This window comes from Microtus oregoni, unplaced genomic scaffold, assembly GCF_018167655.1.
Source record: "Microtus oregoni isolate MIOR12 unplaced genomic scaffold, Mior012 000045F_ref0000178, whole genome shotgun sequence".
NCBI classification, from domain to species: domain Eukaryota; kingdom Metazoa; phylum Chordata; class Mammalia; order Rodentia; family Cricetidae; genus Microtus; species Microtus oregoni.
The window spans coordinates 15,033,848-15,060,848 of record NW_024543219.1 but is presented as its reverse complement, the minus strand read 5'-3'; the positions used below and the strand labels follow the sequence as shown (position 1 = coordinate 15,060,848).

The window sequence follows — 27,001 nt, the reverse complement described above, 5'->3', positions numbered from 1 at the left end:
CTCTTCTTCACTACACTTCTTTCTCTTTTCTTTTTTTTTCTTTCTCTTTTCTTTTATTTAATCTTGCCCCCACCTTTTTCTCTCTTCTTGATTTCCTTCCTTTAGTATGTCCACACTTATTCTAGATAGTTTTTTACTTTGCTGTCCATTTTCCACAGTGTGGTCATGTTCAAGTCTGAGGTTACTGGCAATGCTGTAGTGGCCTTAGTGGTTTTACATGGATTTATGTATTCTGTATGGTTTGCTGCTGCTGCTGCTGCTATAGCAGTGTGTTTCCTCCTCACTAAATGGCACGGAGGACTGAGTCTTTGAGAGTAGGTTTCTCTATAAGACAGATGCCTGCCAAAATCCAGAAGACATAGCCAAACCAATCTCTGTAAGAATTCACTGCAGAGATGTAGGGAGCATGAACATCAAACAATATGACCTCACAGGGATCCCAATTCCTCCACCAGTGAACTCACAGTCAGACAGGTGAAATGCCAGGTAGATTTCAAAAGCTTTCTGGTAACAATGATGATCTAAAAGAAGAAACCAACAAACAGAAGACTTTAACCCAAACCTAGTGAGAAAAGTTAGCAACCCAGAAAAAAACAGTACACAAAAAGCATAAGAAAATGAACAACATGGAAGAAAAAATCAGCAAGAAAACAGATTTGTTAGACAGGGAAGGAAAACAAGTAGAAATGTTGGAAGAGAAAAACTCAATGGAGCAGGGTGGAAAACATCACCAGCAGATTTGCCGAGGCCACAGTGACTGAAGAAAGACACACTGGTAAAGGCGCCCACCAACAGGGCCAATTGATGAAAGCGACAAGAGAAAAAGGAGAAAGCTAGCATGGCTATCCTGATGTTCAGTGAAGTGGACTTCAAACCCGAATTACTCGGAAGAGATGAGGAAGGCTGCTGATGGTTATTAGAGAGCGACCCATCAAGAAAATGAAACAACTGTAAACACACAGGCATCAAATGTTGGGGAGTCACAAGTTCAAAAACAAGCATTAATGGAAATAAAAGTCACAATGACAGAAGATGATTTCAACATCCTCTGTCCCCGCTAGATAATCATCCAAAGTAAAACCCAGCGAGAAATGTCACAGTTAAACTACATCACAGATCAAATGGACGTAACAGATACATAGCAACAAAACACAGAATACATGTTCCTCTCAGCATCTCATGGAACCTTCTCACAATCTAGACCATAAATCAAGACTTACCCAATACAAAATAATAAAAAACCCTCTACCAGATCACAGTATAAGAAAACTAGAAATCAATACAAGAAAAATTAAAGAAGCCACAAATACAGGGACACTGAACATTATACTCTTTAATGAACAGTGGGTCTTTTAAGAAGTCAGGGTGGAAATGAAGGAGCTCCTAAAATCAAATAGAAACGACAGCAGGATTATCAGAACCCTTATAAAACGACTGGCTAAGCCCTAGGCAAACCTGCCAAGAGGTGGCGGACTGGCTCGTTGAAATTAATGTAATCAGAACTGAAAAGAGAAAATTACCACAGATCCCAACTAAACCCAGAGAACCATCATGGAATACTTTGAAAACTTATTTAAAAAAATTAGAAAATTTAGATGAAATAGATAAAATTCTTAGGCCCATATGGCCTACCAACATAAATTTAAATATGTCCATAAAAATTGCTGAGATTGAAACAGTAATAAAAATCCTACTATCAAGAAAAGTTCTGTTGCCGGGCCATGGTGGTGCACGCCTTTAATCCCAGCACTTGGGAGACAGGCAGACAGATCTCTGGGAGTTAGAGGTCAGTGTGGTCTACAGAGTGAATTCCAGGACAGGCTCCAAAGCTACACAGAGTAATCCTGTCTAAAAGAAAGAAAGAAAGAAAGAAAGAAAGAAAGAAAGAAAGAAAGAAAGAGAAAGGAAAAAACAAAACAACAACAAAAAGCCCTCTCCATATGAATTCGTTGGGGGAATTCTACCAAATCTTTAACACCCAATGTTCCTTAAACTGTTTTGTAAGACAGAAAAGGAGTGAGTGTTACCAAACTAAAACCAGATAAGGACAGCAAAAGAAGCTATAGAGCAATTTCCCTGGTGATCAAGGATGCAAAAATTCCCAATAAGCTTGTGGAAACTGCTCTTGCAAAGGACCCTGGTCTGGTGGCTAGCACCCATAAGGTGCTACACTCACAAAGCCCTACAGCTCTAGCTCCAGGGTGATCCAATGTCTCTGGTATCTGTGGGTACTTACGCTCACTGCAGATATCGCCCCATATACACAAAATTGAAAGCAAAATCATAAATCTTTTAAATTCTTAGAAACTGAATTCAAGAACACATTAAGAAAATCGTGTTACCATGGCTGAATTGTTTGAACCCTAGAGATGGAAGACTGTTTCAACACATGCAAATCAGTAAGTATAATTCAGTACAGAGACAGGGACAGAAATTGTATGATCATCTTAATAATAATCTTAACATGTATTGTTCATCTTAATTGATGTACAAAAAGTCTTCATCAATGTTCAACATTCTTCCATAATAAAAGCCATGAAGTCATTAAGAATTGAAGGAAAGTACCAACATAATGGCTATATATGGCAAGCCTATAGGCGATGTTATACTAAGTGGGGTGAAATTGAGAGAATTTCCTCTAACATCTACAAAACAAGGGCTCTCACTCACTCCTCGCCAGTCTTATTCAATATAATTCTTGAAGTCTTAGCTAGAGCAATAAAATAGCAGGAACATATAAAAGGCACACAAATAGGAAGGAAGAAGTCAATTTATCCCTATTTGCAGACAACGTAATTCTTTATTTAAAAGAAAACGTAGACCTGATAAATACTTTTAGCAAAGTCTCAGGATACAAAATCAGAATATAAACACTACCAGCTCTAAATGCCAATAATGAACTTGCTGAGAAAGAAATCAGCAGAAAAAAAAATCCCATTCACAATCATGTAAAAAATATCCAGGAATAAACCTAATTAAGAAGGAAGAGACCGCCATAGTAAAAACTTACAGATTCGGATAAGCTTCAAGGAGATACTAGAAGACGGAACAATCTCTCATGCTCATGATTAGGCAGAACAAACATAATAAAAATGGCCATAGTATATCTAAAGCTACTTGATTCTGCATAATCCCTAGCAAAACCCAATGTCTTTCTTCACCAAATTAGATAAAAGCTCTAAAATCCACACAGAAGCACAAGGATCCGGAATAATCAAAGCAATCCTAGGCAGAAAGAACAGTGTTGATCCCGCCACAATATTGGTCTCATACTATATTACCGAGCCACAGTCAAAACAAAACATGGTACTGGAACAAAAACAGACAGGTAGACCAGCAGGACAGAAAGAAGATCCAGAAATAAATCCACACTGTTACAACCACCAAACTTTGACCAAGCTGTCAATAACAAATTTGAAAAAATGATAGCTTGCTTAACAAAGATGCTGCAAAAGTTAGATGTCTGTGTTAGAAGAAGGAAACTAGATCCATATTTCTTATCCTACACACACAAAATCAAGATGTATCAAAGCCCTTTGTGTAGGACTTCAGACTTCACAATATAGGCATAGGCAAGGATTTTCTGAACAAGATCCATTAGCACAGGAAGTAATCCCAAAAGGTGACGAGTGGAATTACATGAAATTAAGAAGCTTTTGCACAGCCAAGGGAACAATAGTCAGAACTGGAAAACAATCTTCACCAACTACACACTGGGCTGGGGATTAATACATGAGATAAACAAGAACCGCAATCAATAAATGGGTGAATAAATTGAATGTGCTGTGTTCAAAAGAAGAAATACAGATGACCAATAAACACTTGAAACGTCCTTAGTCCCGAGGGAAATGCAAATTCCAGCTGCTTACACGCCTCTCTCACTCCAGCCAGAACTGTCACCAGGAAAACAAAAAACAGACGGCAAGGATGCGAGGGAAGAGGAATCCTTGTGCACTGTCTGAAAAGTTAGCTTGTGCAGCCACAAAAAAAATAAGCACGGAAGTTCCTAAAAATCCAAGAATAGAACTGTATTATTCAGCTATCCTACGCTTTAGATACACTTTCACATTCGTGTTTGTAGTTGCACTGTGCACACTCATCAGGAAATGGAACAGCCTAACTCATCAACATGTAGGTGGATAATCAAAATATGGTATATCATATACACGGGGATTTTATACAGCAATAAAAATCAAATCACGACATTTCCAAGAGAATGATGCAACTGTAAGTTACTATGATAACTGAACAGTCACACTCATGAAGACAAGTACTGTAGCTTTCTCTCATACGTGGATCCAAGATTAAAATTACATGTGTATGTATGTACGTATGCATATGTGTGTATGTATTACATATGTGTATCTATGTAAAGGCATATGTATACATGTGTATATACACAAGAACGCATGTGTGCATGTGTGTGTATTATGTATGTTTATCTATGTAAATGCATATGCATACATGTGTATATACACAAGAACGTATGTGTGCATGTGTGTATGTATTATGTATGTTTATCTATGTAAATGCATATGCATGCATATGTATATACACAAGAACGCATGTGTGCATGTGTGTGTGTATTATGTATGTTTATCTATGTAAATGCATATGTATACATGTGTATATAGACAAGAACATATGCATGCATATGTGTGTATGTATTATGTATGTTTATCTATGTACATGCATATGTATACATGTGTATATACACAAGAATATATGTGTGCATATGTGTGCATGTGTTTGTAAGTCACAAAAATAGAAATGGGGTCATGGGATATTCTTTTCTTTTTTTCTGAGATAGGGTTTTCCTGTGTAGCTTTGGAGCCTGTCCTGGAACTAGCTCTTGTAGACCAGGCTGGCCTCGAACTCACAGAGATCCGCCTGCCTCTGCCTCCCTGGGTGCTGGGATTAAAGGTGTGTGCCACCACCACCCAGCTAAGGGGTACTTCTTAAGGAAGGTGAGAATAGACTAACAGAAAGGAGAACCTCCTAAGTGGGGTGGGGGGAGCAGTGGGGGACGGGAACTTGAGGCTAAAGTGCAATGATGCACAGCCTGAAGATGCTCAGTGAAGCCCATTCCTTGTGTGCTGACCTAAAGAATTTAACTGTGTAGCCCTGGCTGTCCTGGAACTCTATGTAGAACAGGTTGTCCTTGAACTCACAGAGATCCTTCTGCTCCTGCCTCCCAAGAATTGGGATTAAAAGCATGTGCCACCATGCCCAGCAAGAATTAATTTTAAAAACTTAAGCTGCAAGAGAAACTTTAATCTTTTAAAATTATACTAGTCAAATTGCTCTAACAAATCATTTAAAGGCTTGCTCTTCTACTTGTGTGACAATACTGCCGGAAAGAAGTGAACTGCCATACAGTACGTTAGCAACTTCTCGTTTACTTGGAGAATTTCAATGGAAGGTTATTTACAAATTTTGAAAAACTCTGTAATACTTATGGTCTGTGATAGTTAACTTTCAGAATTTAACTTTAAAATAATGAATACTCTACTACACACTTAATTCGAAAGTGGCTGGCATTGCTCAAAAGATGAGAAGCTTGCAACATAAAGAGATACACAAGAACCCAAATCTTCCATCTCGGGGTATCTTAATTATGAAATGTAACATATCTAGATTCTTCAATGTACTTCTTGAGTCTGCGTGCATGGCTGCCACTTGCTTGTGATGGCCTCACACCACACCACAGCACGGGCAGAGAGTGACAAATGTCAGACCTCACAACTGAACACCGCACGTGCTGTTTTCAGAGTCCTAGACGCTACACAGGCAGATGTCTCTAGTGCTAAGTGCTACTTTTCAGGAAAATAACTATACGCTGTTACCTGTAATTTGAGTATATCTGATAAGCTACAAAGAGAGCTGCAGACAGCCACTCCAGATACTGAGTCCCATGGCAGTTCAGCACGCGGTGAGTCTCGGACACCAGGGTGGCCAATCCGAGGCCAGCGAGAACTGCCACCACCGCGTTGCTCTGCATCCAGAATCGCTCCACCTGGGAAGGAGACACACAGACAGGTTTATGTGAACAGTCAGAACTTACACACTTTAAAAAACACTTATCACTTATACTTAGCTGCTCACACCATTAGGTCTTGTTAATTCACTTCTCTAACCCAGTTTTATTTTCCAATTTTCCAGTGTTCCTCCCACCTAGTCTGGCATGTGCCCACACATTCCCTCAGAGCTACAGGCTGCATCTTGGCCCCAGCAATATGTAGGAAGAAAAGATGCTTGGCATTACTCCAGGGAGAAATACTTCCTCTCCCTACACACCCCCCTGATGTCCTTCTGCAGGATGAAGGGACTGGCTGATAAGAGAAGTGGCAGCTTCCACTGGAACAACACAGCCTTTTCTCTTTCTCTCTGTTCCTACTGCAAGTGAGCCACCGCCAAGAAGCGCTGGCCCATGGTGACTCTCCCGCCACTGACAGTAAGTGCTAGCCCACGGTGACTCTCCCGGAGGCTCAGTCAGTAGGGCCGAATGGTGTGTAGCATGGCCTGTGAGTGGTGGCTAGGACTGTCCGCTTTGGAAGACAGCATGAGGAAGCTACATTCTCCAGCCCCAGGCATAAAGGTCACCCACCTTCTTCAGCTTCCAGCAGCTTATTGTCTCTCTCACTCGGCGCAAACCCGGAGGGTCAAGTAGAGCCTCATCCATTAGGGATAATGAACATACACACAAAGGCCAGGTGGGAGCAGCTTTTAAAAAGAAGCTACTGTATATTTATTTTTTTTTCTTTTAAAGTTTCTCTGTGTAGTCCTGGCTGTCCTGAAACTCACTTTGTAGACCAGGCTGGCCTCGAACTTGCAGAGATCTGCCTGCCTCTGCTTCCCGAGTGCTGGGATTAAAGGTGTGCCTGGCGACATTTTTAGCTCTAGCTGAGAACTAACAGACGCAGGGATGATGGCTCCTGACTGCGGCCCTAGCACTCAGGGAACTGAGACAGGAAGAGAGTGAACTCACTACAGCCACAGTTCTTCTGGGGTTCACACGACCTTTCCACAGGGGTGAAATATCAGATATCCTGTGTATCAATATTTAGATCACAATTCATAACAGTATCAAAATTACAATTATGTAGTACCATGGAATAATTTCATGGTTGGGGTCATCACAACATGAGGAACTGTATTCAAGGGTCACAGCACTAGGTAGGTTGAAAATCATGCACTATAGAAAGACTGGGCTATAGAGAGACCCATCTCAACAAAAACGAAATACAAACAAAAGTCTTTATCTCAGTCAGTGACGTGGCTGCCATAAGAATCGTGCTGGCTTGCACAGGCTTATTGTATACATAATAAATAAATATTTTTTTTTAAAAAAACTGCATTAAAAAAAAAAAAGAAGGCGCCATAAGAAGACACGGTCGGAGCGCCACTTCCTCTCTGCTTGCCCCCTATTTCTTTTGCTACTCTAAAAGGAATTCCAGACAAAATACAGTTGTTCTTATAGCTGCAAGAATGCGGATACAGGATTATTAAGTCTATTTGGGGTTTATTTTTCCTATTTAACTACTCTGTTAACTCAACGCTGCATTTGCTTGCTTGCTTGCTTGTTTGAGCCAGGAGCTCAGGTGGCTCTCAGGATGTTCTCGAACTCACTATGTAACAAACACTGGCCTTGGTCTCCTGATCCGCCTGCCTCAGCCTCCCCATGCTGGGGTTATGTGTATACATTCTGTATTTACTATTTCTTAGACAGTTTGTTCTTTGACAAAGTTCATGAGTGGCTAATTTATACAATCTTCACAAAGAGACCTATTTAAGGAAAGGATCTTTTAAAAGGTCTATCAAAGTAAAACTTACCACACCCATGAAAAGTGGTTTTGAAATATCTAAATTTGCTCTCCAAGCAAAGAATAAGGAATAAATGCAAAGCATTCCTGTGAAAAGCCACACTAATGAAGACTGCCGTCTGCTCCTACAAAAACAAAGTGTTCAAAGTTACCTAAATGTATGACTATCAATAATATACATAGCTTTAAAGTATAGGGCAGTATCTGTAGCTTTAAAACTTTCTATTTTTAAGAAGATAAAGTAAAATTTTCAAAATCTCTGTGGAACAGCTGATGTCAGAACAATAGCAAACACGATTCCATATGGCGGCCAAGGTAACCTGCACTGGCGCAGCCGCAGAGAGGAGCTCATAACAAAGCCAGCGATGCTGTCAAAGCTGGGAAGTCATCAGCGTATGTAAAATAAACGGTCTCGGGCTTAAAAATGAAGGTTTAAAATGGCAGATTTCAAAGTGAGACTCCAGCAGTGACATGGCAGAGTGAACTAGTGGAATCCAGTAGAAGGCGATCTGGTAATCTCTACCAGCCCCTAAACCAGCCCTAACCCAGCACTATCTCTACCAGTCCCTAACACAACCCTAACCCAGCACTATCTCTACCAGTCCCTAACACAGCCCTAACCCAGCACTATCTCTACCAATTCCTAACACAGCCCTAACCCAGCACTATCTCTACCAGTCCCTAACCCAGCTGTAACCCAGCACTATCTCTACCAGTTCCTAACACAGCCCTAACCCAGCACTATCTCTACCAGTTCCTAACACAGCCCTAACCCAGCACTATCTCTACCAGTTCCTAACCCAGCCCTAACCCAGCACTATCTCTACCAGTCCCTAACACAGCCCTAACCCAGCACTATCTCTACCAGTTCCTAACACAGCCCTAACCCAGCACTATCTCTACCAGTCCCTAACACAGCCGTAACCCAGCACTATCTCTACCAGTTCCTAACACAGCCCTAACCCAGAACTATCTCTACCAGTTCCTAACACAGCCCTAACCCAACACTCTGGCCTCCAGACAGACATCTTCAAGCAATAACTGGAAATGCAAACCAACATTAATCCTTGAATGCTTTAGGACCACTTACAACAGTGGAAAAGTTGTAATGACCCTCAAACAGGAGAACATTTAATTTCCCAGTACATCTTCAGCTACAGTTCAGGCCAGTGGTGGACTTGCTATGCCTGGGTTCAATCCTCAGCAACACAAAAGAGACATAAAATTAATTTTCCCATGATGACATGGTAGAATATATTATATAAACATTAAAAAAATCTGCTTTTTTATTATGGGAAAATGTTAACATTATTTCATAATGTTAATTGTAAGCAAATAGAACTATAGATATATGTGTATTTACAAACTAATACATCCAACAGAACAGAAAGTAAATAAATAAGAATAAACAGTTTTAGTACATAACCTGGCCTCAGCTCATGGCGGCTCTGCCTCAGGTTCTGCTGAGCTTACAGTCATGCACCACCAGGCCTGACAAGAAGGCCTTTTCTTTTTTTAAACGAGTGGAGAAATTAGATAGTTGTTGGGTTCCTTTGCAAGTCAACAGTTAAAAATTAGCTACAGGCAGAGTAAAGGACCAAATCCAAGGTTTGAGATGATCAATTGATCAATCTTTCAAGTCACTTCTTTGTAATCATAAGATAAAAGAAGACATCAAGAAACAAGACATTTGCCATAACAAAAATTGTGGTGGTTGAAAGAAAATGATCGGGAAAGGGAGAGGCACTGGTAGGAGGTGTGGCTTTGCCACAGTAGGTGTTCACTGTGGGGGTGGGCTTTGAGATCTCTCACGCTCAAGCTACGTCCAGTGTGGCACAGATTCCTGCTGCCCTCGGATCAAGATGTAGGACTCTCAGCTATTCTCCAGCACCGTGTCTGCCCACATTGATGGAGGAAGGTCATTGGCTAATAAAGGCACTGCCCTGGCCCATTTTATTGGTTAGAGGATAGGTGGGAGGAGTAAACAGAACAGAACGCTGGGAGGAAGAGGAAGTGAGCTCAGAGACTCCACAGCTCTCTCGGGAGCAGATGCCTCAGAGAGAGACGCCATGCCCCGCTCCCCGCTCCCGGGATGAAGCTCCGACCCAGGATGGACTAGGCTGGAATCTCCCCGGTAAGCACACCTTGGGGTGCTACATACAGATGATTAGAGGTGGGCTAAATTAATATGTGAGAATTAGCCTAGAAGAGAATGGGCCAGGCAGTGTTTGGAGGAATACAGTGTCCGTGTAATTATTTCGGGGCATAAGCTAGCCGGGCAGGCGGCTGGGGTGTTGGGGACGCAGCCCCTCCGCCGCCCTTATTACTTCATATGGCGCCCACGTGGGCAACTGCTTCCACATAAAGCCTGAGACAGCTTGGGAAGTAATTCTAGAACAAAATGAAAGCATTGTGCCTGGTTTCTTGGTAGCAGCAATTTCTCGGTTCTACTCTGCTTGCTAGAGGCAAGCAAGTGCCTCATCTAAGAGAGGCTTCCTGACTCAGCTTTAGCTGCAAAGCCTGCAGCTCATTAAGAGGTCCTGCCACGAAACACTTAAACGGTGTTGACGAAAAGCTGAACACATGCTATTCGGTTTTCAGCCATAGCAGGAAAAAAGCTATGCCGTTTAAAAATGCCGGCTTTCTGGGCTGTCCTGCCAGGGCAAACTCTGACTCTTTTACACAGGCGGTTCGTGCAGTTTGCAAGTACAGGCTGCTTAAGCTCACCTGCTGACAGGGACATTGAAACACTGTAGTCTTGTGGCACTGAATGCGGCTCTGGCCGGTACCTCAGCCATGAGGCTGCAAAGCTAAGGAATGGACTGGATCTAGCTGGCAAAGCCACGCCTTTAATCCTACCCATATTGCTCAGTAATTTAAAGGCTCGTGTGGTCAGAAAAAGAGAGATATACAGTAAAGAGAGCTTTAAAGACAAAGAAAATTTCTAAATGGTTTGAAGTGTGTTAAAAATATATGCAGACTAAAATTTAAAGTTCTTAAAGTTAAAAAAAAAAAGGAAGAGAGTTGTTGTGTGTGGTAGCACACTCCTTTAATCCCAGTGCCTAGAAGGCAGAGGCAAACAGATCTCTGTGAGTTCAAGGTGTAGTAGTTTACACCTTTAATCCCAATGCCTGGAAGGCAGAGACAGGCGGATCTCTGAGAGCTCAAGGACAGCCTGGTCTACAGAGTTACTTCAGGTCAAAGATACAGAGAACCTGTCTCAAAAACCAAAAAGTTAAAAGTAAAAATAAACGAAATAGAGGTTAAAACAAAGCTGTACAAAGATGGAAAATAAACAGAGAATTTTGATACTGTATGCTATTATGCTCTCTTTGAATTGTTTGAATGCTGAGGAAGGAGCAACAGCTGCTAAAAGATATTTATTTATAAATGCTGCTGAACTAATCCAACATAGATATTTTGAAAATGCCTTGACTTTGAAATTTGGATCTAAGGACATGATGCTTTGGAAAGGAGTTTCTTATTTTGTTTTCACAGAGGATGAGATGCTGTTCATTTCTTCTATTCCGTTTTGGTATGATGGACCACGCCTTCCTGAAGGGTTGGTGTGAACGCCTTCAAAAAATTGCTTCGCTCAACTGCCAACTGAGATGAAACTAGCACACAGGTTATGCCATGAAAGACCTAATTAACGAAGCCCCCATTCAGCAGGAAGCAGTTTGGAGAGAAAAAACTGCGTCCATGTTCCCAAATATGGTTTATAAACGTCCTTTTACATTTAAAGGGGGATATGATATAGATATGAATAATTTACATTAGTATAGATTTTGCTTTATTGAGAGAGATTTAAGGTCAATTTTGTTATAGGTATAAGTGTTTCTGATTTTGATTAAGGTATTGTGATTGTGTAGTTCATTTAAATATGTACTGTATAATTAAGAAATATAGGTTGTTAATGGACAATCATCGATAATAGTAAAGCTTGTAGTCATGTTAGTTAGATTTTCTAGATATATAGAGATATATTTTAGATAGACATTCTTCATGTCTTTCAAAGATTACAGAATAGGACATTTAATGTTTTAATAACTGAGGACTTTTCATAACAATGAGACACTCTGCTCCTGGCAGCACCAATCCACTTCAAGAGGAAGATGGGCATCGAAGAGGCTCGTTATGGAGTTTTGATAGCCATTTGGGCAAGAAACTGCTCTTGCCTGGACTATTGCATAAACTGGACACAGAGAACCTGCAGAGAGAGGACCACTGAACTTGCCTAAGGTGAGATGATCTTTCAGGGTTCCTGATTCATTTTGAAAGAGTCTGCGAGACATTCTGCAGGACACAACAGATAGTGACTGAACTGACTTTGAATTTTCCTGCTTTATGGAAATGTCTGCTGGATACCATGGGCCTGAAGGCTGAAGATGGATGCCCCAACGGTACAAAAGAACTTTGGGTGACTGTCCAGGCAGCGAGATGTCTTTGTCATTTCTAGAGTTTGAAGTTTCTTAGTTCTTGTTTACTTAGGTAATATTATATCTTTCTTGAGTCTTTGATGGAGTTAAGAATAGTTAGTTATAGTTATAGTTTTCCTTAGTTATGATAAAGATTATTGTAACTTTTACTTGATAACTGTTTTATTATATGTAATTTTGCTATGTTAAAGCCTTTTTTTTTGTTTAAACCGAAAAAGGGGAAATGATGGAGGAAGGTCATTGGCTAATAAAGGCACTGCCCTGGCCCATTTTATTGGTTAGAGGATAGGTGGGAGGAGTAAACAGAACAGAACGCTGGGAGGAAGAGGAAGTGAGCTCAGAGACTCCACAGCTCTCTTGGGAGCAGACGCCTCAGAGAGAGACGCCATGCCCCGCTCCCCGCTCCCGGGATGAAGCTCCGACCCAGGATGGACTAGGCTGGAATCTCCCCGGTAAGCACACCTTGGGGTGCTACATACAGATGATTAGAGGTGGGCTAAATTAATATGTGAGAATTAGCCTAGAAGAGAATGGGCCAGGCAGTGTTTGGAGGAATACAGTGTCCGTGTAATTATTTCGGGGCATAAGCTAGCCGGGCAGGCAGCTGAGGTGTTGGGGACGCAGCCCCTCCGCCGCCCTTATTACTTCACCACATGCCATGTTCCACCATGGTGACAATGGAAAAACCTCTGAAACCGTAAGCTACCCGGACTAAATGCTCTCCTTTATAGGAGTTACTGTGGTCATGGTGTCCCTTCACAGCAGTAGAAACCCTAACGAAAGCAGAAATGGTTAGGAGTTATTCTAAATGTAAGACAATACTGGTAGCACTCTACAGTAACATATAAGACACAGGTTCAACATGAGAACACGGGACGCACAGGAGCAAAGGGAACATTACTCACTTTCTAGTTAAACATATATTTGCCCAAACTGCAAGAGCTTGGATGTTAAATGAAAGTTCGGTCTTCATGTTTATTATTTGTGAACTGAAAAACAAAAAGCCAGAAAACAAAGTACTTTATTGTTGGCATAAAAGTAGTTCAGTAAATTTCACAAAAGTATATTATCAATAAAATATGCAATTATACACACAACCACTCTAAGGACTGTGGTCATATTTTAAAATTATTTTTTCTTCCTTCAAATTTTGAAAGGGGTTGAGAAGTATCACTGAAAAAGTCAACCAGTTCTAAGACATTTTCTGATTGCGGTATTTGGTTTTCAGCACATAGAATTTAGGATTGAAAGTAGTTTAGAGCATAGGATCTTCTGAACGGCTCAGAAGAGAGTGATTTTGAAGGGAACTTCAGAGTTTCTCTTGCTAGTACAGACACAGCCACTGGTGACTTAACCATTCAAATAAAATTCTGAAGATCCAATTATAAAAGGGAAAAAGGCCAAGAGGAGGGATTGTGCCATTCTTTCCGGGTTATCTTCTTCCTTAAGCAGCTTCCTCATTTTCCACATTATTTGTTTTGGAAAGTGGTTAAGAATCTCAGAGAAAAGTGTTCATCTTATTTTGTATAATTGTGCTAAATCCTTCCATTAACCAATGAGCACTTTCAAGTGCTATGTGAGTCCTAAAACTGCCACACTATTTAATCTCTACACCAAGAAACACATCTACAAACTAAGGAGACATTGTTCTCCCTACTGGCGATTTTCCTGGATAAAATGTCAAGCCATAATTATGGAAGCTATACAATGAGTATTTTACTCACGGAGACACATCTACTATGACAATCTACCCTCACTCATTTATAAATACACTTGAAAAATAAATGGATTCTAGAATGAGGCCCATTTCTTCAAAAGAAATAAAGTCAGATTCAAAATGAATTCTTAGACATCTATTGCTTAAATGTAAACTCTAAACAATGTCAGAGTTAGGTTAGGTTCAGTAATTTCCTGTACAGGATTGCAATTTACAGGTATTCATGGGTAAAGACTTAAATTTGCTTGACTGGAAAAGGGTCGATGACAACGTTCCATCACTGTGAAGGCCGCTCTTGTAGTTGATTATTCCTCTCCTTTTTCAACGACTTATCCACCCGACACAGCTCACTCCAGGAATTATTTCCCTCAGTGTGAGAACTGTCTCCAGCACGCATGGTGATTGGCTCAGGGTATGGATGTGACCACTCATTTTCTGAGCAGTCTTTGTTCTGCACAGGACGTCTCACAGCTCGTCTTTAGTAAGTCCGAAAGAGGAACCTATTATGTGTGACTTGTATAAGCTGCATATGTGCTTCAGAGTTCACTGGAGTTCATGTGAGAACTGAGGTCAAACACAGCAGCAATCCAGGGAAGGCTGAGAGGAGCAAGGAGTCTACTTGAGCTGACTTAGAGGCACTGGTAATCTGTCTAAAGAGGAAATAGGCTCCTTCTCACCTTCTCTCCCTTCTCCTCCTCCTCCTTCTCCTCCTCCCCCTTTCCCCCTTCTCTACCTCTCCATAAGAAAGTACTGTATAAGTTGTGTCAAACATTCAAAGAAATATTGTAATTCAGTTGAGAGAAAACTAATGATAGCACAGACATATTTTCAAGATCTGCTCTGAACTGAAAATAGAGTAACAAAAGTATATGTTTCTTATGAATCCACTTTAAAAAAACAAATTATAAAAGACTGCAAAAATATCAATAAAATATTAACATACCGGTAACAGTTATTATCCTTGCATGTTGAAATTAAAGGTCATATACATGGATCTAATCTACATGGGAAGTAGAAAAAGACAAGATCTTCTGAGTAAACTGGGAGCATGGGGACCATGGGAGAGGATTGAAGGGAAGGGGAGAGGCAGGAAAGGGAGCAGAGAAAAATGTAGAGCTCAATAAAAATCAATTTAAAAAGAAATTAAACGTCATTTTAATTTTCTTGTTTTGGTTTACTTGTATTCCAAAAATTTCTATGATTATATATCCTATTTTGGAATAGTGAAAAAAAATTAAAAACAAAGGAAAACTATTAAGTATTGTAGTTAACCAGCACATTGGAGGCTGAGACAGGAGAACTGTGAGTTCAAGGGCCAGTTTGAGTTACATACTAAGACCCTAATTCTAAAAAATAAAGGGAGAGAGGAATCTGTTGATAATCACTGACAATGGGGGGCACATATACTTTATTCTAGCTGAGGCAGAAGGATTTCCTGTTACAGGCTAGCTTGCGCTATAAAGCTAGTCCTTGTTTAAGACAGACTGACGGATGGATTGACAGACAGACAGATAAGAGATAGATGGATGATAGACAGACAGACAGACAGATAGATAGATAGAGATAGATTTTTCTTGTACACAGTCCAGAGTGTTCCAAAGCAGAAACTAAAAAAATCACATCAATATTATAAAAAACTTGTATCCTAAAATTTCATTATTCGAAGAATTATAATTGGTATTGATAATTTTTAAAGTTGACATGGATAGTTTTCAAGAGCTTTAATCTCTATAGGTTTTAAAGCAAACATTAATCCATTCTTCAAAGAAAACCATTGGTTAATACATATGACATATATTTGCTTAAGCTGCCTCTAATAAGGTTAGATATTAAAATATGAAAGTCAAAAATACAGCTTATGACAGCCAAAAGAAAGTTATAAGAGATTATATATATTCAGCTCTAAAGGATTAAATAAGAATTCAAGCCAAAATAATAAGAAAAGTATTCAAATCGTGATGAATGCAACCTTCCAAACGACCCTAAGAGACAGGTAACAGGAAAGCCACAGGGAAGAGGAAGTCACTGTCAACCCAACCCCATATGGGCATCTTGCACGCAGGTGGGACATGTGGTTTTCGGTCCTGGCCAGTCTCCCACTGGCCTCCCACACTGCAATAAATCGTGGAGGTGAAAACTACTTCTCGGACATACTTCTTAATAAAGAAAGGAACTAATAAGAAACCTCCCCAAATAGATAACAGAAAATTGACTTATGATAGTTTTAAAACCATACTCACAGTAGTATTGTAGATACACTGGATCCTATTTCAGATTTGGCCTAAAAAACAGAAACGTTCATTTGTACAAGCATTAAACCAAAGCTTCTTTGTCAGATGACTGCACTTTTAATGAGCTTCATATTTTAAATATACAACCCAATGTTTTTCCTTACTCAGTCTTTGAAGCTTCGCTGAAGTTCAGAACCAGTGAAAACTAATCTTGGGCACCTTAAAAAACTTTAGAACTGGCTAGAACTCAGTTCAGCTGTTGCTGAAGGAATGCCGTCAGGCAGAGACCTCACTGTTACATGTCTGCGGCAGTCTTCCTGCTCTTAGGGCTGTAATGAGGGCCTGACAGCCCCAGTTCTCAGCACTGTGTGATGATACAATCTTAAATCCGAGAGTACCCTCAACCTACACTTCTTTTTTTTTTTTTTTTTTTTTTTTTTTTTTGGTTTTTCGAGACAGGGTTTCTCTGTGGTTTTGGAGCCTGTCCTGGAACTAGCTCTTGTAGACCAGGCTGGTTTCGAACTCACAGAGATCCGCCTGCTTCTGCCTCCCAAGTGCTGGGATTAAAGGCGTGCGCCACCACCGCCCGGCTACACTTCTTAAAAAGTCAACTCGGAGCAAGCAGAAGACCTGAATTCAAATGAAGCATCTGCTGCTAAAAAACGAAAAGCTTTTTGCATACATCTATCACGTGTCTGTGCACGCGTATTACACAATGGCTTGCGTGTGGACGTCAGAGGACAACCGATGGGAGTCTATCATGTGGATGTGGGTTCTAGGGGTTGAACTCAGATCAACAGGATTGGCAGCAAACTCCCTCATCTGCTGGGCCAGCTTGTTAGCTTCAATCTACATTTTACAGATTAAACCAACTCTCTACATCAAGTAGTAATTAACAATTATTCTTTTTTTTTTATTTTTCCGAGACAGGATTTCTCCGTAGCTTTTTTGGTTCCTGTCCTGGAACTAGCTCTTGTAGACCAGGCTGGCCTCGAACTCACAGAGATCCGCCTGCCTCTGCCTCCCGAGTGCTGGGATTAAAGGCGTGCGCCACCACCGCCCAGCTACAATTATTCTTTTTTATTAATCTCTTCTATAATGAAGTATTTCCTAGATATCATATATATGTACACACACACACACACACACACAAAATGAATACTTAAAGGATAAAGAAATAAATCTTCAGGTTAACCATTCAGGAAACAAAACCTAGCTTGTTATGAGGCTTTAAAACCAGCACTGGGAGTTCTAGGACAGCCTGGGCTACACAGGGAGAATTTTAAAACTTTGAAATTTATGTCCTGGCAGTGCTGAAGCATGCAAGGGCAGCCTGTACATGGCAGTTCTGTTGAACTTGTCCATATTGGGTTTCATGGTCTAAGTTGATGAGGATGACTGACCAGGTCTCTTTCTCTAAAGGGCACCAAATCTCATTACAGATGGTTGTGAGCCACCATAAGGTTGCTGGGAATTGAACTCAGGACCTTTGGAAGATCAGGGAGTGTTCTTAATCACTGAGCTGATGAAAAGTTTTGCACCCTGATAAAACTCTCTGCCAATGCAATAATCCAAATCAGACCAAATCAAATGGAATTAGAAAAAGCCCAGGTAATGGATAGCAACACTTCTGGGTGGCCTTCCAGCCCCCTAGAGAGGAGCCAGGGAAGGAAGACCGGAAAATCACATGTTTATTCTCTGGGAGGCAGTTTAAATAGCCTGTGGGAGTGGTCTTGAGCATCTCTGGGGTGCGGGGCAGGGGGGGGGGGTCATCGTTGGGCTTTCTCGGAGGTGGAGTCTGGACTGAGGCAACTCAGGGGCTGGGTGAAGTTTCTGCCCAAACAGGCATCTCTCTTTAAAAGCAAACAAATGACAAAGATACAAAGAAACAAAACCTCATCAGTACAATCAGGAATATCACAAACTCTTGCAGGTCCCTCCTTCCTGAATTACTACCCACTTCATATGTGTTTACTTGTAGACTCAGAGGTCTCACGACAGACATCTGGCCTGGAACTTGTGACCTCCTATGCCATCTTGCCTGGCCGCACTTCCACAGTTCAGAAAAAGCTTCCCTACTCTTGTATGTGGCCTCGAACAGTAAGGTCAACTTCTGAGAGATTTGGAAGTTTGTCAATGGTATCACTACGGAGTCTTCTGAAATTTACTTTCATAAACAAAACACAGAATACAAGCATCTGAGGAAACCCCAACACCACTGTCTATATTAAAATATATCTTCATTTCCCCTTTCCTGTATCCTTTTGCAATTACAATGACTTTTCCCTCCATGCCTCAGGGAAAGCAGGCCTGCTGAACTCTAAAGAACACTGCCTCTAACTTCGGAAACGTACCTTCCTCTAATGAATCTTACAGACTGCTTTTCCATTTAACACTAAGCAGTAACATGAATTCTATTCATCAAGGAAAGGACATCTTGGGGCTGGAGAAAATGGCTCATTGTTTAAGACTCCCAGCTTCCACATGGTGGTTCACATGCAACTCTGGAGCCAGGAGACCCAGCATCCTCTTCTGGTCTCCATGGGCAGTAAACACACATGGTGGACAGAAATACATTAAGGCAAAACTCCCATGCACATAAAAAGGCCCCCAAATTTTTAAAAATAGAATTATAAATAAATGAGAAGGAAAGGCTAAGTCCAAGGGCGGTACACAATGATAACTTCAGCACGGGAAGTGGCGGCACAGAGATGGTAAGCTGGAAGCGAGCCTATGCTACGGAGTAAGACACTGACTCATAGAGTTAAAAACTAAACAGAGCATGTGTCGGGGGACTGTCACCACAGTGAGCAGCACAGGTGAGCAGCACAGGTGAACAGCACAGGTGAGCAGCACAGGTGAGCAGCACAGGTGAGCAGCACAGGTGAGCAGCACAGGTGAAGAGTCACATTCCAAGGGACTAACAATCCTATGCACTGCTCTTTTAGTCAAGGTGCAGACCAAACACAGCTGCACCACTTGTTTCCTGGGCCGGCTTAATCGTGAGCTTACCAGACTGAATGTTCCATACTCCTCCCGGAGGAAATGTGTCAGGAAGCCCCGCAGTGTCGTCTGGTCCCCCCAGGTCCAGCGGGCGCGATTGAGGTAGGATGACACAGGCAGGTAGACATAGGGCAGCAGGCCGGCAGAGAAGGCCAGAGCCAGCCTCAACAGAGAGCTAACGGCCAGCTCCTGCACAGAAGCACACAGTGGGGCATGTTTATTTCCGTCCATTTGTCCTGAACTTCAAAACCACATCAGGAAAAACGTCAACTGTGTTTGCTTAAAGCTGATCTCTCGATTTATATTGTCACCACAGAACAACACTATGCTAAACCTTCTGATTACTGAGGATTACTAGAAAATTGCATCAGTCTCGATTCCTTTTCATGGCAAACCAGAGTGGAGCAAATATCACAAGGACTAAGTATCAGTGTGCTGCATCTTTTCCATTTAAACCACGCCATGCAGCATGACACTGTTGAGATGAACCACTTGGAAGTGACTGTATGCTATCTGGCCCCAATACTATCTTATGCTAATTCATCTTCATCATCAGAAGTGACTTTAACTGTAAACTTCATTACACAGTGATGACGTAATTCTTTCCAGAGCTTTGGACATTTCACAGAAGCGTTTGGTGTAGACAAAGCTAGCTTTTATCCCCATTTCTCTCCCCTATGTTTAATGGAACACAAAAGGAATTTGTTGTTCCGTGTAACCCATGTTGTTTCCCGTGCTCCACCGGAGGAACCCTCACCTGTGCATGTCTAAAACAAAACAGTATGAAAACAATTACAAAGATTAAGTCCAAACAATATGAATTTCGGCATTCTAGAAACATTCAAGCCTTGTTTGCTTTAATAACTGGGAAAGGGGATCTCTTATAAATACCAGAACTGAAAACTTCCACCCTTTTCCCTTATAAAATGAGAAATTTATCTGTGGGAATGAATATAAGAGCCAGGACTCAACCGGCAGATATCGTAGAACAAGCAGCCAACTTCTCTTTGCATTTTAATACAAACATTCTTAATTGAAAAGGAAGCGTTTTCTTATAGCACTAATCTCACTTGTGACTTCTCCAGCGGAAACGAGACACACAAAAGTCACGGCATGAGAACAGCAGAGCAGTCATCTGACAGCAGTAGCTGCTCTTTTTAAAAGTGGGGCTAGGCAAGTGGATGTTTGCAGTTTTGGAGGCACTGCGCATTATAAAGTTGAATTTAGAATTGCAACAAAAACAGTTATTATATTGTTTTCCTTTTGTATAAGAAGTAGCCAGGGACAACTACATGAGGGTTGTCACAGATGGATGGGCAGAGCTTCCCTGTCCTGGCTGTACACTGTGATCACCTGACAGGGACTTCTCCCTTCACAAATATAGAATGGTTTGATGGTGGGATTGGGTTTCAGTATAAATGCACACATATACATATACCTACGTAAACCTGTAGAAACACACACAAGCACACACAAATTACTACCCAGGATCCCTTGACTTCCCTTCTGCTAGTTAATGGAATTGAAAGAGCCACGTTGAAGAGTCACACTGCCCAAGTCCAAGCACTCATCAGTAGCCTACCCCAGGACAGAGCAATAGTCCTTAGCCCAGGCTCTACAGTGTTAACCTTGAGTCCTAAACACTTCACCCAACTTATATGGCTTGTCTTCCAATCAACCAGCAGGTGCTTCCCATAAACTAAACCTACTCTGCTGAGGTCAGAAGTCTGAAACTAGAGCAGGCAGGGCTGCCTGTCCACCCCTCCAGGTCCCCACCGACTCAGGAAAAGCAGATGTGCTGCCTCAGTTTATATCCCATAGAAAACCCGTTATTGAATTATAGTCTTTAATGTTAACGGTTTGCCCTAAATTCATATATTTTGAGACAGAAACCTGGCTGCCTTTAAACTCCCTGTGTAGCCTAGATTGGCCTCAAACTCCAGACCTTCTGCTTGTGACTCCTGCATGCCGGGGTTACAGTTATGTACCACCACATCTAGACATGTCTTCATCTATTATCCAAGACTTACACAAAGAGCTTCTGTATACGCTATTAAACCACACTGTTAGCACGGAAACCTTGGGTTAAAGAGCCAAACATCAATAAAGAACAGTCTAAAAAGTTTTGGTTAAGCTGTTTAGCATCCCCCATGTGAGGACTTATATGATTGTCGTCACTGGACTAAATTCTAAGAGAAAGTTCCTTTTGGCCACTATTGTTTCCTTTTTATAATCACATAATAAGAATTTTATAATCTCCACAGTACCCTCTTTTGCTTTGTTAGCAAGATGTGCTAAAGTATAGTAAATATAATTATTTAAAGCTTTAGTATACTTATTTCCTAATAATTTTATTATATGCTTTATGTGTTTTCCATTATAATTCCAATTGTAGTTGGTATAATTAACAGATAATGCGAGGTAAATGTCACTGAGTTTGTTGACAGAGAAACAACAAGTACAGTGAGCGCCCAGCACTGCTTTACAAATGGCCGCGGTTCTGGAGGAGCTCACACAGGACTCAGGACATTTGCTTCCTGCCCACAGGTCACTACGGACTCACTCCCTGCCTTCTCCTGCCTGGATCTCCCAGCCTCTAACAAAGAAAAGTCTGCATTGTTCTCTCTGCCATGTTAATTAACAACAATGTTTTCTTTCAGAGAAAGATAAAAGGGAAATGAGCAGTTTTCAATTATAAGGAGGAATTCTGCGGGCTCTGAGGAGACAGACTATCACTTCTGACTTCAGTGAGTTCACATCAGCAACGCTGCTGTGTCTCCAGCTCCAGCACCTGGAGCAAGCGGGCACACAGACGGCACTGGAAGAATGAAGAGCCGGTGCCTGACTGCCTAGAATTTTAGGACGTGCATACAAGAAAACCAGTTAGAAACCTTGATATTGCTGCTCTCAGTCCCTTCTGTTTCTCCTCACTGAGGTGCTGTCAAGAATCATGAGGAAAATCATGAAGTCGGCCAGATGCCACCACAATCAATATTGCATAATTGTGTAAATCCTCTTTTTAAAGTCAATATCGTTAAAGCCCCAGGTCATTTATGTGTTACATAAAACTCAAGAAACATTAAAGCCCTAATTTTTCAGATAACACAAATGCTGAATTGGACCTATATGAAATAGTATGAATTTTAATTTTTTTAATAAAAGAAAAAACCTACCTTCTCTTTCAGAAGTCGGAAGAGAATCCAGGGTATTATGCATAAAACATAGAGTACGATTGTGTGCTGGTTACACAAGCTAAGGCCACAGGAGAAAGCACCAACAACTGCTATCTGAGAACGAGAAAAGAAACACTAGTCAGAACATCCCCTAGAACTCAACACAGCAGTAAAAGTCCCCATGCACCTGCAAAGCTTCTGTGTGCCAGGCAACGAGAGCCAAGCAAGCCCCAAGATGCAAAGCGTCTCATCAACTGGTCAGCAGTGTGCTGGGTAATTTCTCTCCATTCTCACAAAACCCTGTTCTGACCCGAAGACCACCTTCACACTGACTCCTGGGAGCCCCCACAATGACGGGATACTATGTAATTCCTAGCTGAAGTCTGTCACCAACGCTCAGTAATTCTGCTTTACTTCTTTTCCTGCTTGGTAAATAAAACTTTATTTAGAACTCTGCTTCTCTCAGAGGGGCTTTTCGTTGTTATGGAACATGCAGTTGTTTCATAACTGATTAGGATCCTCTCCTTGAGCACACTGCAGGCAGGCCCCTTCGAGCTCTTCTCCACTGTCCACTTTGCAGCACAGATCTTGAACGCCCACTTACACACCCATCACACTCCAAATCTCATCGGGGCCTGCTCCCTCCCAAGAATCTTGCGAACTTGGTTTGGCCCAAAATCCCCTCTATCTGTATCTTTCACTGATTCCCTGCCAGATCTTTGGTTAGAAATTCCTACTTTTCTTTATATTTGGAGTTAAGTTTGCTACCATGGTCCCTATAGCTGAATCCAAGAAAGCCTGCTTACACCCCTTAGCAAGGAGATGGCATGTATATAGCACATGTTTTTCATTAGCACAATCAGAAAAGAAGGTTGTTTTAAACCAAACACTCTAACAGCATTGGGGACTTACGGGAACCACAGAAAAAGCACGGTATCTTTTGTTTCTGAACTGGGATGATGCAACCCCGCAAGGTGTAGGACTAAGTGCTTAGAAGACAAGGCTCGTTCACACTGTACATGACCATGGTGCTGGTCCTCTCTGAACGACCTGGTTTTCACATCTGATGTTCTTCTGGGTAAAAATAATTTATAACTGTGTTCTTCCATGTGACTAGCGAAGAATCAGCGTACTATCATAGTACATTCCTTAAGGTGGTCCACCTGCGGGTTGGTCTCACAACATGCATGCGTGTACACACACACACACACACACACACACACACACACACACACACGTATGAACCAAACCCATTCCTCCCTCAGGACTCGCTAGATATTTTATAATACCCATTCTCCAAAACTTTCTGAACTCCTGAGGGGGGAAGTTCCATTTCTAACAAAGGGTCTGAGGACAGTCTCTCCACCTGCCCAGATTACCCTAATAGGAATCAGAATAGAAAATGTGGGCCAAACCAAAGTTAAAAAGAAATACATTTCTGTCTAAAAATTGAAACAAAACTGATTTCACTTTGATCAAAATAGCTTACCTTTGATCTCTCCTTTGCGGCGGCTGCCTCCTCAAAACACACAGTAAGCGCCATGAGCAGCCCCACAAACAGATTGTTTAAGCTGAAAACCTCAGCTGCAATGGACCACTGCCATGTTAGGCGAGAAAATGAAAACACCCCCGCAGCAAGGATTCCTCCAGCATGTGAGCCAGAAAGCCTGCAAACACAGATAACATGAAATCTCTTTCCAACAAAAGGAGCGGACTTGATTTTTCTTTCAGAAAGTCTACCAGCAGAAATTATGACAATCACCCAGCCCTCTCCCAACAACTACAACCAACACATTCCTCACACAGTTCCACCAGATGTTAGTTCGGAGGCCCACACGTTAACAAAGCAACAGGCCCAGGGAAAGAATGAGGTTCAGTTCTCAGACCAAACTGACTTGAGCCAGGTCAGAAACCTGTAGAGATAGCAGCTGCAGATAAACCTGTCATTTCCCTGAACATCCACAAAGGAAGACGGCCTAGCTGAAACTGAGATCTGTTTAACTGTGAAACTAATGAAATGGTGAAACATCCATTGAGAACCCTTCAGACTTCACACCTCATGGACGCTGGATTCCCATGCGAGATGGCGGAGGGCTTGGTCAAAGCACTTGGTGATGTCAACGTCTTGTGCAGCTATGCTCTTAATTTCTAACTGCTTTTTTGCTTTAGACAGAGTGAAGATAAATATTTTTCTTAAGGGGCAGATAAGAATATAAATTTCAAGAAACATAAAGAATTAGATATTACACTTGGAAACAAACTGTTCACTAAATGCCGACAAGAGCCATGCAGCAACCCCATGGGACTCTGCACCTTAGCGTGGACACGCGATCTGAGATTGGGAATACCACCCAGCACACCAGAGCATGTTGGGCCAGAACAAGTCCCACCTCGCTATAAATCTATAACCACAAAACTTAAAACAACTACTGATTATTTCAGGAATTTTGGAAATTCAGAAACTGAGTTTTCTACATTATTAGGCAATTAACCATTACTTAGTATTTCAACTGTATTAGAAAATCCAGTAGCATTACTAGGCCTAACAATTATGATATTAATTGCTCTAAGCCATTAGTTTTCAGATGTTTTTTTTACAAAAATTATGAAGTAGCCAAGTAGTAGTGGCACATGCTTTTAATCCCAGCACTCAAGGAAGCAGAGACAGGTGGATCTACTGGAGTTTGAGGCCAGCCTCGTCTACAGAGTGAGTTCCAGGACAGCCAAGGCTACACAGAGAAACTCTGTCCTGAAAAAAATAAATATAAAAATTATGATGTGATTTCTATTAACCACTCTAGAAAAATAGTTAAATAAAACTTTTGACATTGGAGCTGGAAAGATGGCTCGGTGGTTAAGAGTGTGTACTGTTCTCCCAGAGGACCCAGGTTCAGTTCCCAGCGCTTACATGGCTGCTCACAACTATCTGTAACTCCAGTTCCAAGGGATCAGATGTAGAGCATCCAATGCCCTCTTCAGGCCCCCTCAGGCACTGCATGCACACTGTGTACCGACATGCATACAGGCAAAACATCATACATATGAAATATTAAAAAATAAATCAATCTTTAAAAAAATTCAATAACCCAGAAACTGGGATTTAGTTCAGTGGCAGAACACATGCACGGTATACATGAAGACCAAGTTTGACAGATAGAACCAAAAATAATAAAATTCACCCTCATCAAACTTATTTCCTAATTTCTATTTGTTATTGATTTCTGTCCTTTGCGTTTTTGTTTTTGTTGTTTGTTTGTTTTTCAAGACAGGGTTTCTCAGTGTAGATCTGGCTATCCTAGAACCCACTCTGTGGACCAGACTGGCCTCAAAATCAAAGAGATTCACCTGCCTCTGCCTCCACTGCCCAGCTCTTTATTTTACAAAAAGAAGAATTTCTGCCAGGTAGTGGTGGTGCACGTCTTTAATCCCAGCACTTGGGGGACAGAGACAGGAAGATCTCTGTGAGTTCAAGGCCAGCCTAGTCTACAAGAGCAAGTTCCAGGACAGCCGGAAATACATAGAGAAACCCTGCCTCGAAAAAATTTTTAAAAAAAAGAAAAAGGAAAAAGAACTTTCCATGTTGTTCAGAGTTTCTCACTTTCCCAGAGATCCTGACTCAACTCACAAAGTTACTTCCAGCTTTTCAGTGACTTTGCTCTGCTCACTACTTTTGGGCTGAATTCCTACTGTCTTAGACCCAGCCTGTCTTTTGTCTTCCGATCTATTCTGCAATTTATTATATTAAATTCCTTAAAACATACTCTTCATGACCACAAGGCCCCAAACTTCCAACTCTTCACCGTCTGCTTGTTATCAGAAATCAAGCAGCCTGGAATCAGTCTCCCACTCGGCTGGATCACATCCTATGGCTCACACCGGCATTATGATGTCTGCTGACTAGGTGTGGGCCTCAAAACTCCCAGCACACTCTGCGGCTCATACTGTGCCCCTACATACAATACCTTTCTTTCTTCTCCCCCTATATTCATACGTTACTCAAGTGTCTCTCAATTCTCAAGCTTCTAGCGCATCTCTGAGTACCTCTAGCATCTGTCTGCATTTATAACAAGCACTTAGCTCCAAGCACACAGAGGAAACGACGAGAGAGTGAATTAGCCTGAAAAGCATTTCTGGGTTTTGTTTTTTTGAAACAGGGTCTCATGATGTAGCCCAGGCTAACCTCAAACTCACCATAATCCTCCTGCCTCCACCTCTGGACTTCTGGGATTGCAAATGTGCATCGCTACAGCTTTATCTCTAACAACTGAACGGAACTTAGCTTCGTCTATCAAGTCAGCTCTGGAAAGCTGTTGTAAAACACGGCATCCTTCTTCCACTTAAGACATAAATTAGCACCCTGGAAGACATGACAGACTGAAAGGTAAGGACAGAATGAGACGGAAACAAATTCATTCCTTAAAAGTTCTTTGTATATAGCCCTCCTGTACACAGGTGATAGAAGGGCTGAGAAAGAAATCAGAGAACATCACCCTTCACAATAGCCACACATAGCACAAAATATCTCAGAGAAACTCTGACCAAACAAACAGAAGACCTACATGACAAGAACTTTAAATCTTTGAAGAAAGAAATTAAAGAGGACACCAGAAAGTGG

At 41.5% G+C, this 27,001-nt stretch overlaps 1 protein-coding gene across 2 annotated transcripts in view; it reads right to left on the bottom strand.

The window, feature by feature from the left end:
- The window catches only part of Tmem260 (transmembrane protein 260), a 68,810-nt gene that overhangs the window by 19,036 nt on the left and 22,773 nt on the right, over positions 1–27,001 (bottom strand). For both annotated transcript variants that reach the window (XM_041634176.1, XM_041634175.1), the window contains exons 4-10: positions 23,876–24,053; positions 22,387–22,500; positions 19,223–19,402; positions 16,220–16,260; positions 13,168–13,251; positions 7,834–7,948; positions 5,847–6,016 (exon numbers count right to left, since the gene is read on the bottom strand). In XM_041634176.1, the coding sequence (XP_041490110.1) occupies positions 5,847–6,016; positions 7,834–7,948; positions 13,168–13,251; positions 16,220–16,260; positions 19,223–19,402; positions 22,387–22,500; positions 23,876–24,053 (882 nt within the window). The remainder of the gene's footprint in view (positions 1–5,846; positions 6,017–7,833; positions 7,949–13,167; positions 13,252–16,219; positions 16,261–19,222; positions 19,403–22,386; positions 22,501–23,875; positions 24,054–27,001) is intronic.